At 44.2% G+C, this 12,040-nt stretch overlaps 1 protein-coding gene across 3 annotated transcripts in view; it reads right to left on the bottom strand.

The window, feature by feature from the left end:
- LOC139465895 (uncharacterized) overlaps positions 1-12,040 on the bottom strand; it is a 92,763-nt gene that overhangs the window by 70,179 nt on the left and 10,544 nt on the right. For 2 of the 3 annotated variants that reach the window (XM_071247878.1, XM_071247881.1), the window contains exons 2-3: positions 10,085-10,104; positions 6,393-6,486 (exon numbers count right to left, since the gene is read on the bottom strand). In XM_071247878.1, the coding sequence (XP_071103979.1) occupies positions 6,393-6,459 (67 nt within the window). In that variant the 5' untranslated portion in view covers positions 6,460-6,486; positions 10,085-10,104. The remainder of the gene's footprint in view (positions 1-6,392; positions 6,487-10,084; positions 10,105-12,040) is intronic. The other variant, XM_071247879.1, reaches the window with a different exon arrangement.

Here is a 12,040-nt window from a genome sequence, read left to right as displayed (position 1 = left end):
CAGGTCAAACACTGTCTGTGACAACACACACAGCAGGTCAAACACTGTCTGTGACAACACACACAGCAGGTCAAACACTGTCTGTGACAACACACACACGTCAGATCAAACACTGTTTGTGACAACACACACACGTCAGATCAAACACTGTTTGTGACACACAGACACAGCAGGTCAAACACTGTTTGTGACAACACACACACAGCAGGTCAAACACTGTTTGTGAAAACACAGACACAGCAGATCAAACACTGTTTGTGACAACACACACACAGCAGGTCAAACACTGTTTGTGACAACACACACACATCTAGATCAAACAGTGTTTGTGACACACAGACACAGCAGGTCAAACACTGTTTGTGACAACATACAAGGCATCCGATGAAACACTGTTTGTAACAACACACACACGTCAGATCAAACACTGTTTGTGACAACACACACACGTCAGATCAAACAGTTTGTGACACACAGACACAGCAGGTCAAACACTGTTTGTGACAACACACACACAGCAGGTCAAACACTGTTTGTAACAACACACACACAGCAGGTCAAACACTGTCTGTGACAACACAGACACAGCAGGTCAAACACTGTTTGTGACAACAAACACACAGAAGGTCAAACACTGTTTGTGACAACACAGACACAGCAGGTCAAAAACTGTTTGTGACAACACACACACGTCAGATCAAACACTTTTTGTGACAACACACACACAGCAGGTCAAACACTTTTTGTGACAACACAGACACAGCAGGTCAAACACTGTTTGTGACAACATACACACATCAGATCAAACTCTGTTTGTGACAACACACACGTCAGATCAAACACTGTTTGTGACACACAGACACAGCAGGTCAAACACTGTTTGTGACAACACACACACAGCAGGTCAAACACTGTTTGTGACAACACACACACAGCAGGTCAAACACTGTTTGTGACAACACACACACAGCAGGTCAAACACTGTATGTGACAACACACACACGTCAGATCAAACACTGTTTGTGACAACACAGACACAGCAAGTCAAACACTTTTTGTGACAACACACACACAGCAGGTCAAACACTGTTTGTGACAACACACACACAGCAGGTCAAACACTGTTTGTGACAACAGACACACATCAGATCAAACACTGTTTGTAACAACACACACACACGTCAGATCAAACACTGTTTGTGACAACAGACACACATCAGATAAAACACTGTCTGTGACAACACAGATACAGCAGGTCAAACACTGTTTGTGACAACACAGACACAGCAGATCAAACACAGGTTGTCTCTTTTATTAACTTGATAATGTCAGGCCTCAAATAAAACGTACTTTCGGCAGTTGTCACATTCACCCAGACGGCGAGTGGTTACCAGAAGGTACTCAACGCAGCATGATCCGAACATGCATACAGCACGTGTTGAACCACTGTACACATAAGTCTTCTTTTCTTATTGCACTCAGCAATATTCCAGCTGTATGACGGCGGTCTGTAAATAATCGAGTCTGGACCTGACAATCCGGTGATTGACATCATGAGCATGCATGCATATGGGTTGGTTGGTTGGTTGGTTGTTTAACGCCGCACTCTGCAATATTCCAGCTATATGACGGCGGTCTGTAAATAATCGAGTCTGGACCTGACAATCCGGTGATTGACATCATGAGCATGCATGCATATGGGTTGGTTGGTTGGTTTGTTGTTTAACGCCGCACTCTGCAATATTCCAGCTGTATGACGGCGGTCTGTAAATAATTGAGTCTGGACCTGACAATCCGGTGATTGACATCATGAGCATGCATGCATATGGGTTGGTTGGTTGGTTTGTTGTTTAACGCCGCACTCAGCAATATTCCAGCTGTATGACGGCGGTCTGTAAATAATCGAGTCTGGACCTGACAATCCGGTGATTGACATCATGAGCATCCATGCAATTGGGTTGGTTGGTTGGTTTGTTGTTTAACGCCGCACTCAGCAATATTCCAGCTGTATGACGGCGGTCGGTAAATAATCGAGTCTGGACCTGACAATCCGGTGATTGACATCATGAGCATGCATGCATATGGGTTGGTTGGTTGGTTTGTTGTTTAACGCCGCACTCAGCAATATTCCAGCTGTATAACGGCGGTCTGTAAATAATCGAGTCTGGACCTGACAATCCGGTGATTGACATCATGAGCATCCATGCATATGGGTTGGTTGGTTGGTTGTTTAACGCCGCACTCAGCAATATTCCAGCTGTATAACGGCGGTCTGTAAATAATCGAGTCTGGACCTGACAATCCGGTGATTGACATCATGAGCATCCATGCATATGGGTTGGTTGGTTGGTTTGTTGTTTAACGCCGCACTCAGCAATATTCAAGCTGTATGACGGCGGTCTGTAAATAATCGAGTCTGGACCTGATAATCCGGTGATTGACATCATGAGCATCCATGCATATGGGTTGGTTGGGTGGTTTGTTGTTTAACGCCGCACTCAGCAATATTCCAGCTGTATAACGGCGGTCTGTAAATAATCGAGTCTGGACCTGACAATCCGGTGATTGACATCATGAGCATCCATGCAATTGGGTTGGTTGGTTGGTTTGTTGTTTAACGCCGCACTCAGCAATATTCCAGCTGTATGACGGCGGTTTGTAAATAATCGAGTCTGGACCTGACAATCCGGTGATTGACATCATGAGCATCCATGCAATTGGGTTGGTTGGTTGGTTTGTTGTTTAACGCCGCACTCAGCAATATTCCAGCTGTATGACGGCGGTCGGTAAATAATCGAGTCTGGACCTGACAATCCGGTGATTGACATCATGAGCATGCATGCATATGGGTTGGTTGGTTGGTTTGTTGTTTAACGCCGCACTCAGCAATATTCCAGCTGTATAACGGCGGTCTGTAAATAATCGAGTCTGGACCTGACAATCCGGTGATTGACATCATGAGCATCCATGCATATGGGTTGGTTGGTTGGTTGTTTAACGCCGCACTCAGCAATATTCCAGCTGTATGACGGCGGTCTGTAAATAATCGAGTCTGGACCTGACAATCCGGTGATTGACATCATGAGCATCCATGCATATGGGTTGGTTGGTTGGTTTGTTGTTTAACGCCGCACTCAGCAATATTCAAGCTGTATGACGGCGGTCTGTAAATAATCGAGTCTGGACCTGACAATCCGGTGATTGACATCATGAGCATCCATGCATATGGGTTGGTTGGGTGGTTTGTTGTTTAACGCCGCACTCAGCAATATTCCAGCTGTATAACGGCGGTCTGTAAATAATCGAGTCTGGACCTGACAATCCGGTGATTGACATCATGAGCATCCATGCAATTGGGTTGGTTGGTTGGTTTGTTGTTTAACGCCGCACTCAGCAATATTCCAGCTGTATGACGGCGGTTTGTAAATAATCGAGTCTGGACCTGACAATCCGGTGATTGACATCATGAGCATGCATGCATATGGGTTGGTTGGTTGGTTTGTTGTTTAACGCCGCACTCAGCAATATTCCAGCTGTATAACGGCGGTCTGTAAATAATCGAGTCTGGACCTGACAATCCGGTGATTGACATCATGAGCATCCATGCAATTGGGTTGGTTGGTTGGTTTGTTGTTTAACGCCGCAATCAGCAATATTCCAGCTGTATGACGGCGGTCTGTAAATAATCGAGTCTGGACCTGACAATCCGGTGATTGACATCATGAGCATCCATGCATATGGGTTGGTTGGTTGGTTTGTTGTTTAACGCTGCACTCAGCAATATTCCAGCTGTATAACGGCGGTCTGTAAATAATCGAGTCTGGACCTGACAATCCGATGATTGACATCATGAGCATCCATGCAATTGGGTTGGTTGGTTGGTTTGTTGTTTAACGCTGCACTCAGCAATATTCCAGCTGTATGACGGCGGTCTGTAAATAATCGAGTCTGGTCCTGACAATCCGGTGATTGACATCATGAGCATCCATGCAATTGGGTTGGTTGGTTGGTTTGTTGTTTAACGCCGCACTCAGCAATATTCCAGCTGTATAACGGCGGTCTGTAAATAATTGAGTCTGGACCAGACAGTCCAGTGATTAATATCATGAGCATTGATCCACGAAATTGGGATCGATGACATGGATCAACAAAGACAGCGAGCCTGATCACCCGATTCCGTTAGTCGCCTTTTACGACAAGCATGGGTTGCTGAAGACCTATTCTACCCCGGAATCTTCACGGGTTCCATGCAATTGGGATACGATAACATGCATCAACCAAGTCTGCGAGCTTGACCACCAAATCCTGTTACTCGCCTCTTACGACAACCAAAGTCTCGTTTTACGACAAGGATGGGTTGCTGAAGACCTATTCTACCCCGGATCTTCACGGGGCCAGAAGTTGGTCTAATATTACATGACCGTTCAGGGCGGTGGGGTAGCCCTGAGGGTAAAGCGTTCGCTCGTCACGCCGACCCATGGGTTCGATTCCCTCGAGGATGGGTGAAGCAAATTGCTTGTGTCCCCGCCGTGATGTTTCTGGAATATTGCTAAAAGCGGCATTAAACCAGCTCACTCACATGCCTAGTGCCTGACAAACGACATCCAGTTGATACACTAAAGTGCATCCAATCCAATGTCAGATATATTCTTAAACATTACTTTTTAATGCAGACGTGAATAACCATTGTCGATGCGCATACAGCCAGAAGGCTGCGGCCTATACCATGTGGCGTGTGACGCTGTTGGCGCCATGTGTTGACGAGGTGATAATCTATACATGCCAAATGTCAAGCCCTCAACGTGTTCAACCGTTTCTCTACAATCGCAAGGGTTACATGGGAAGGTATATAGGTCGATATATGGTAATGTCTGCCTTTCATTCCACATATGGTTGCGTGATGTTTTTTCATATGTTAATACCATGAGGAGGTTTATAGGAAACATCATATTCAACATCATAATACCACATCCAATGTATAACCTGGCTGTCAGTGTCACCTGGCCTCGAAACCTCAACGTGGCACTCCTACCTCTTTGAGTACCATTTAGGTTCTGTCAAACCACTTCTACCAACAAATAGTCGATTGTAGCATTGACATCATCAAGCTGTCTAGGTTTGATTTTAAAAGCTGTCACAGCAGCATCCGACTTGTCCTCCAGTGTTGCTGCACTCAATGAACTTTATGTCCTTTGATGCATTTTTTTGTAGATTAATAGATTAATAAAACCTACTGTGAAGTGACACCATTTTGAGGTATAAACTGGGGCAGATGGTTTGATGCCAGGCGGTTGCAATAAAATGCATCAATCAACTCTATGAAAATCTGTCTGATTGTCTGTGTGTTGAGCTCGATTTACGCCACTTCGAATAATGTTTCAGTTATTTCATGGCGTGTTGGAACGAGAACAGGTGTAGGTCTCGACCGTTTACCATTTTGAGGGATTCTAATTGTTTGGTAAGTTTCTGAAAAACTCAATAGCGTAATCGCACTCTGGCACGACTTTGGATCGCAACAGCGAATTGAAAAACGTCACAGGTCGACATATGTTTTTACACCAGTCAGATGTTTGGGTACAAAATAACCCACATAGTGTAGTTTGTTTGTTTGTTTGTTTGTTTGTTTGTTTGTTTGTTTGAAGTGTAACACCGCAATATTCCAGTTATACGACGGCGGACTGTAAATAATCGAGTCTGGACCAGACAATCCAGTGAGCATCGATCTCATCAATTGGGATACGATGAGATGCTTCAACCGTGTCAGCGAACCTGACCACCCGATCTCGTTGATCGCCTCTTACGACAAGCATGGGTTGTTGAAGACCTATTCTATCCCGGATCTTCACGGGTACTGCACAGTGTAGGCCATTCAGAAACCGTTCCCTCTGTCGGGATGATTAAGCAGAGGACGTAGCTATACAAAAATCTGCCTGGCCAATCAGAAGGTTTTGACAACGAAAAACCTGTATTGCACTGACCAATCATGAGCCATAACTGCGTAAGACAAAATAGTGAGTATGGTTTTACGCCACTTTTAGCAATATTCCAGCAATATCACGGCGGGGGACACCCTGGCTTCACACATTGTACCCACATCGGGAATCGAACCCGGGTCGTGACGAGCGAACGCTTTAACAACTAGGCTACCCGACCGCCCCTTAATGACCCAATAGACACAATTTTTGGATAATAAGTACTTGACAAAGGTTTAAGGATCTACAACGAAACAATATATTATAAAAAATAAAAAAGTATATCAAAGACTTGTTATTCATAAATTGTGTCCCCTTTGTCATCCGTCAACTTCAAATGCCTATCTAACAATGCAATGGAATGGCTAATCAGAAGACTTGGGTGCGTAAAATCTGACCAATCAGAATACGTGTACCTACCCAGCTGAAGAGTTACTGCCAGGACCAGGCCCAGGCAGCCAATCAGCGCCCAGTTTGCTTTAATCATTCTTTAGGCTAGCCTCATGAGATGGATCTGCCAAAAAAAGAATGTTCTTTGAATCGCTGTGAGAACCAAAAAAAACCCGTTTCATTTATATTACTATATTATGCTCTAATGTACCAGACCAATTTTACATAATCGTATATCTCATGTAAATGATTATATATGACCATTTCCTATTTCACTGAATTCATGGAGTGAACTAACGCATAGTTAGTGAAGATAGGCACCAACACCATCAGTGACGATGTTTCACCTACCTTAGCAAGGCCTCAGGAAATATTTCAAAAGGTTTTATGTAGACATGTGGAGGACATTTCCAAATTTGACGCCCCAGTGACGAAAATGATGTCCAAAGCAAATTCCCTGTTTTGACTTGTACCATATTGCTCCAGGTGAACAGTTGCAGGTATATGTGGTGGATGCTAACAGTGGGGCAGACTGCGCTCACTTTTTCACGACCACTTGGTGTCATCATTATTTCACGTTACACTATGGTATAGCTTATAATAGTAATTTGCTCATGATTACGGAGATGTTTTTTGTCGCTTTTTATTCATATTGTAGACATTCTGGAACTGAACCTTTCAAAGTCACCCATTGCCCACTTGCACAAAGCGATCTTAGCGCTATATCTATGTTAAAGTATGGGAGCTACGATCATCTTAGCGCTAAGATCGCTTTTTGCAAGTGGGCCGGGGTCGTGGACGTTCATGACACTCACGAGCACAGGTATGGGGCCTATTTGAAGTCGGTGATTCGACCTTCACTCACTATTAAACACAGCATGTTACCTGGTATACGTATTTTCAGCTCAATGAAATCCTTGACTCATTGCTACTGCCAATGCATGACCACCCACCTAATGTACCACAATAGCCAAGTGCTGACAGCTTTATATATCAATAATGGAAAGCAATAACCATATCTGTGGATTTCCATGAGTGAGTGAATGTTGTTTAACGTCACAATCAGTTTCCAGATGTATCACGGCGGCCTAACTGAACCCAAAGCATACCAGTGAGTGAAAGCATGAACAACCTAGTCTCTGGACCAGACCACGCCATGCCTAGTGCCTGACAACCCACATCCAGTTGATATACTAAAATGCATCCAATCCAATGTCAGACATATACTTAAACATTACTTTTTAATGCAGGGGTGCTTAACCATTGTCGATAGACATACAACCAGAAAGCTGCAGCCTGTCCCATGTGGCGTGTGATGCTGTAGGCGCCTTGTGTTGACCAGGTGGAAATCTATACATGCCAAATGACAACCTCTCAACGCGATCAACAATTTCTCTACGATGGCAGGGGTTACATTGGAAGGTAGGCAGGTCGATGTATGGTAATCTTTTTGAGTGATGACCCAATCCCGAGGATGGTCAATGCTGACGACAAGAATGCTATACTGAGAACCAATTCTTCAAAGGAATCCCTAAAGACTGTGTTGAGTGTCATCACTGCTTACAAACAGTTATGTCTAAACAACAGTAATAATACAGGATTAATGCTTATCAAACAAGACAGCTACCGAAAGGGCTACCAAGCAAAGAAGATATCAAGCTGAAGGGCTACCAAGCAAAGAAAACAGCAGATACCCGAAGGGCTACCAAGCAAAAGAAACTGCAGCTTCCTTTAGGACTACCAAGCAAAAGAAACAACAGCTTCCTTAAGGACTACCAAGCAAAAGAAACAACAGCTTCCTTAAGGACTACCAAGCAAAAGAAACAACAGCTTCCTGAAGGACTACCAAGCAAAAGAAACATCAGCTTCCTGAAGGACTACCAAGCAAAAGCAACAACAGCTTCCTTAAGGACTACCAAGCAAAAGAAACAACAGCTTCCTTTACGACTACCAAATAAAAAAAACATCAGCTTCCTTAAGGACTACCAAGCAAAAGAAACAACAGCTTCCTTAAGGACTACCAAGCAAAAGAAACATCAGCTTCCTGAAGGACTACCAAGCAAAAGAAACAACAGCTTCCTTAAGGACTACCAAGCAAAAGAAACAACAGCTTCCTTTACGACTACCAAATAAAAAAACCAGCAGCTTCCTGAAGGACTGACTACCAAGCAAAGGAAACTGCAGTTACCTGAATGACTACCAAGAAAAAGAAACAGCAGCTACCTTAAGGACTACCAAGCAAAAGAAACTGCAGCTTCCATAAGGACTACCAAGCAAACAAAACATCAGCTTCCTGAAGGACTACCAAGCAAAAGAAACAACAGCTTCCTTAAGGACTACCAAGCAAAAGAAACAACAGCTTCCTTTAGGACAACCAAGCAAAAGAAACTGCAGCTTCCTGAAGGACTGACTACCAAGCAAAGGAAACTGCAGTTACCTGAATGACTACCTAGAAAAAGAAACAGCAGCTACCTGAAGGGCTACCAAGCAAAGGAAACTGCAGCTTCCTGAAGGACTACCAATCAAAAGAAACTGCAGCTTCCTGAAGGACTACAAAGCAAAAACAACTGCAGTTTCCTGAAGGACTACCAATCAAAAGAAACTGCAGCTTCCTGGAGGACTGACTACCAAGCAAAAGAAACTGCAGCTTCCTGAAGGACTGACTACCAAGCAAAAGAAACTGCAGCTTCCTGGACTACCAAGCAAAAGAAACTGCAGCTTCCTGAAGGGCTACCAAGCAAAAGAAACAACAGCTTCCTGAAGGACTACCAAGCAAAAGAAACTGCAGCCATCTGAAGGACTACCAAGCAAAAGAAACTGCAGCTTCCTGAAGGACTACCAAGTAAAAGAAACTGCAGCCATCTGAAGGGCTACCAAGCAAAAGAAACTGCAGCTTCCTGAAGGGCTACCAAGCAAAAGAAACTGCAGCTTCCTGAAGGACTACCAAGCAAAAGAAACTGCAGCCATCTGAAGGACTACCAATCAAAAGAAACTGCAGCTTCCTGGAGGACTGACTACCAAGCAAAAGAAACTGCAGCTTCCTGAAGGACTGACTACCAAGCAAAAGAAACTGCAGCTTCCTGGACTACCAAGCAAAAGAAACTGCAGCTTCCTGAAGGGCTACCAAGCAAAAGAAACTGCAGCTTCCTGAAGGACTACCAAGCAAAAGAAACTGCAGCTTCCTGAAGGACTACCATGCAAAAGAAACTGCAGCTTCCTGAAGGACTACCAAGCAAAAGAAACTGCAGCCATCTGAAGGGCTACCAAGCAAAAGAAACTGCAGCTTCCTGAAGGGCTACCAAGCAAAAGAAACTGCAGCTTCCTGAAGGACTACCAAGCAAAAGAAACTGCAGCCATCTGAAGGGCTACCAAGCAAAAGAAACTGCAGCTTCCTGAAGGACTACCAAGCAAAAGAAACTGCAGCCATCTGAAGGGCTACCAAGCAAAAGAAACTGCACCTTCCTGAAGGGCTACCAAGCAAAAGAAACTGCAGCTTCCTGAAGGACTACCAAGCAAAAGAAACTGCAGCCATCTGAAGGACTACCAAGCAAAAGAAACTGCAGCTTCCTGGACTACAAAGCAAAAGAAACTGCAGCTACCTGAAGGGCTACCAAGCAAATAAGATAGCTACTTGGAGGTCTACCAAGCAAAGACGACAGCAGCTTCCTGAAGGGTTATCAAGCATAGAAGTATATAGAACGAAGTAATCCGTTTGAACAAACCTATTGACGTTCGTGTTGATCTGCAAAGCGTCAGTATTTTAAGGTAAGTAAATATACATACAATGTCAATATATGTATGTATAAATACATGCAAATATATGCAGTATGTTCTTTAAGCGCATTAAATGTGTAGCATTAGGATTATATCGACTATAATATAATATGTAATATATTAGAGATTAGTTGGAGAAACGTGATATTCATGTTTATGCAGGACTTACATTCTCACCCCCGTTTCACCACGTACGAACGACAGACATTTGTTTGTTTGTTTGTTTGTTTGTTTGTTTGTTTGTTTGTTTGTTTAATGCCGCACTCAGCAATTTTCCAGTTATAGGACGGCGGTCTGAAAATAATCGAGTCTGGACCAGACAATCCAGTGATTATATCATGAGCATCGATCCACGGGACTGGGATACGATGACATGCATCAACCAAGTCAGCGAGCCTGACCACCTGATCCTGTTAGTCGCCTCTTATGACAAGCATGGGTTTGCTGAAGACCTTTTCTAACCCGTTTTTTCACGAGTCGACAGACAGCCATGATTGAGGCCATAGGATGGGAGGATGTCTCTAGCGAACACATATAAAACATCGCAACTCATGGTCTAATCATGCAAATCAGACATATACTGTTTTTTCCGTGATTTACTACCGACAAAGAATAAGGGAACAAACGAGTTGTATGTAACTTTCGTGAGGTGTACTATACCGTATCGTTGCATCTGAACACAACATCTAATCATAATGAAATTTATATCAAGCATGAACACACAGAAGTGTGTGCTCCTAGAGGGGAACTCTCGACCACTATTGCAACTGAGCCAAGCACACGCTTAGAAATGTCTCAGATACAGTACCTCAATGAACAGACAAAATGGCGAATTGTGGGTACGATAGAGAGGGGACGTCAATATCCCAAGTCAAAATGTTTGGCAAATCAAAAAGTGGCGTTTCTCGACCGTCAAACAAGTGGGGTTGCAATGAGACCTAGGCGTGGCAGGCCTAAAACTCGACACCTAGACAAGATCGTCTCGTTACATTAAATGCACTACGCAATACGTTCAAATCTGCTCCTATAATCGATATTGAATTCCGTACAATAACAGGAAGGTGAATTTAAACACCTACCGTTGAAAACCGACGTTAAGCAGCCCGCTTGAAAGCAAGGTGTCCTGTAAATTGTGTCGGGTTGGGACGGGTTGTGCGCCAATGGCGTTACACCATGTTAATAGACGAATCAAGGTTTTGCCTCCGATTCGCAGATGGCAGAAAACGTTGTTGGCGACGTATCGGCGAGCGGAATGCCAGGGCAACAATTCTTGACCAGGATCGGTATGGAGATGGGAGGTATGACACATAACAGGCGAACTAATTTGGTTATTGTGAATGTACATTTGACTGACCAGCGATATGTTGACGAAATATTGCGCCCTGTCGTTGTTCCAGAATATTTGAACTGCAAGATAACAACGCCATACCACATCGTGCCCAGGTCGTCACCGAGTAACTCCGACAATAAGGCATACGGACACTGGACGGACCCGCGAAGTCCCCGGACATGTCCCCAAGAGAGCATCTGTGGGGTGTTCTCGGACAGAGGGTGTGCGCCAGGGACCCAGAACCCGCTGATGTGGCCAGCTTGGGCAGCTCTTCAGGCGGAATGGCGACAATACCAAGGGCAACCACACGCAAGTTAATCAACACTATGCCACTATGTGTCGTGCATGTATCGCCCAACATGGTGGACACACCAGATATTAATCTACACGCCCGAAATTATTTTTCACAGACAGTTATTACCTTCTCACCCACCCACCAACACACTCACTCACTCACTCACTCACTCACTAACAAGCAGCCTCCTGTAACGTAAGTCGATGCTGTACGTTGGCTACGGTCCGGTTGTTTTCACGCTACTTTCAGTGGTAGACATTTACCAGTTTCAAGACACAG

The sequence above is a fragment of the Haliotis cracherodii genome, unplaced genomic scaffold, assembly GCF_022045235.1.
Source record: "Haliotis cracherodii isolate W230 unplaced genomic scaffold, xgHalCrac1.p SCAF_18, whole genome shotgun sequence".
NCBI lineage: Eukaryota > Metazoa > Mollusca > Gastropoda > Lepetellida > Haliotidae > Haliotis > Haliotis cracherodii.
Note: the sequence above shows the minus strand (reverse complement) of the source record. Positions and strands in the feature narration are given on the sequence as shown.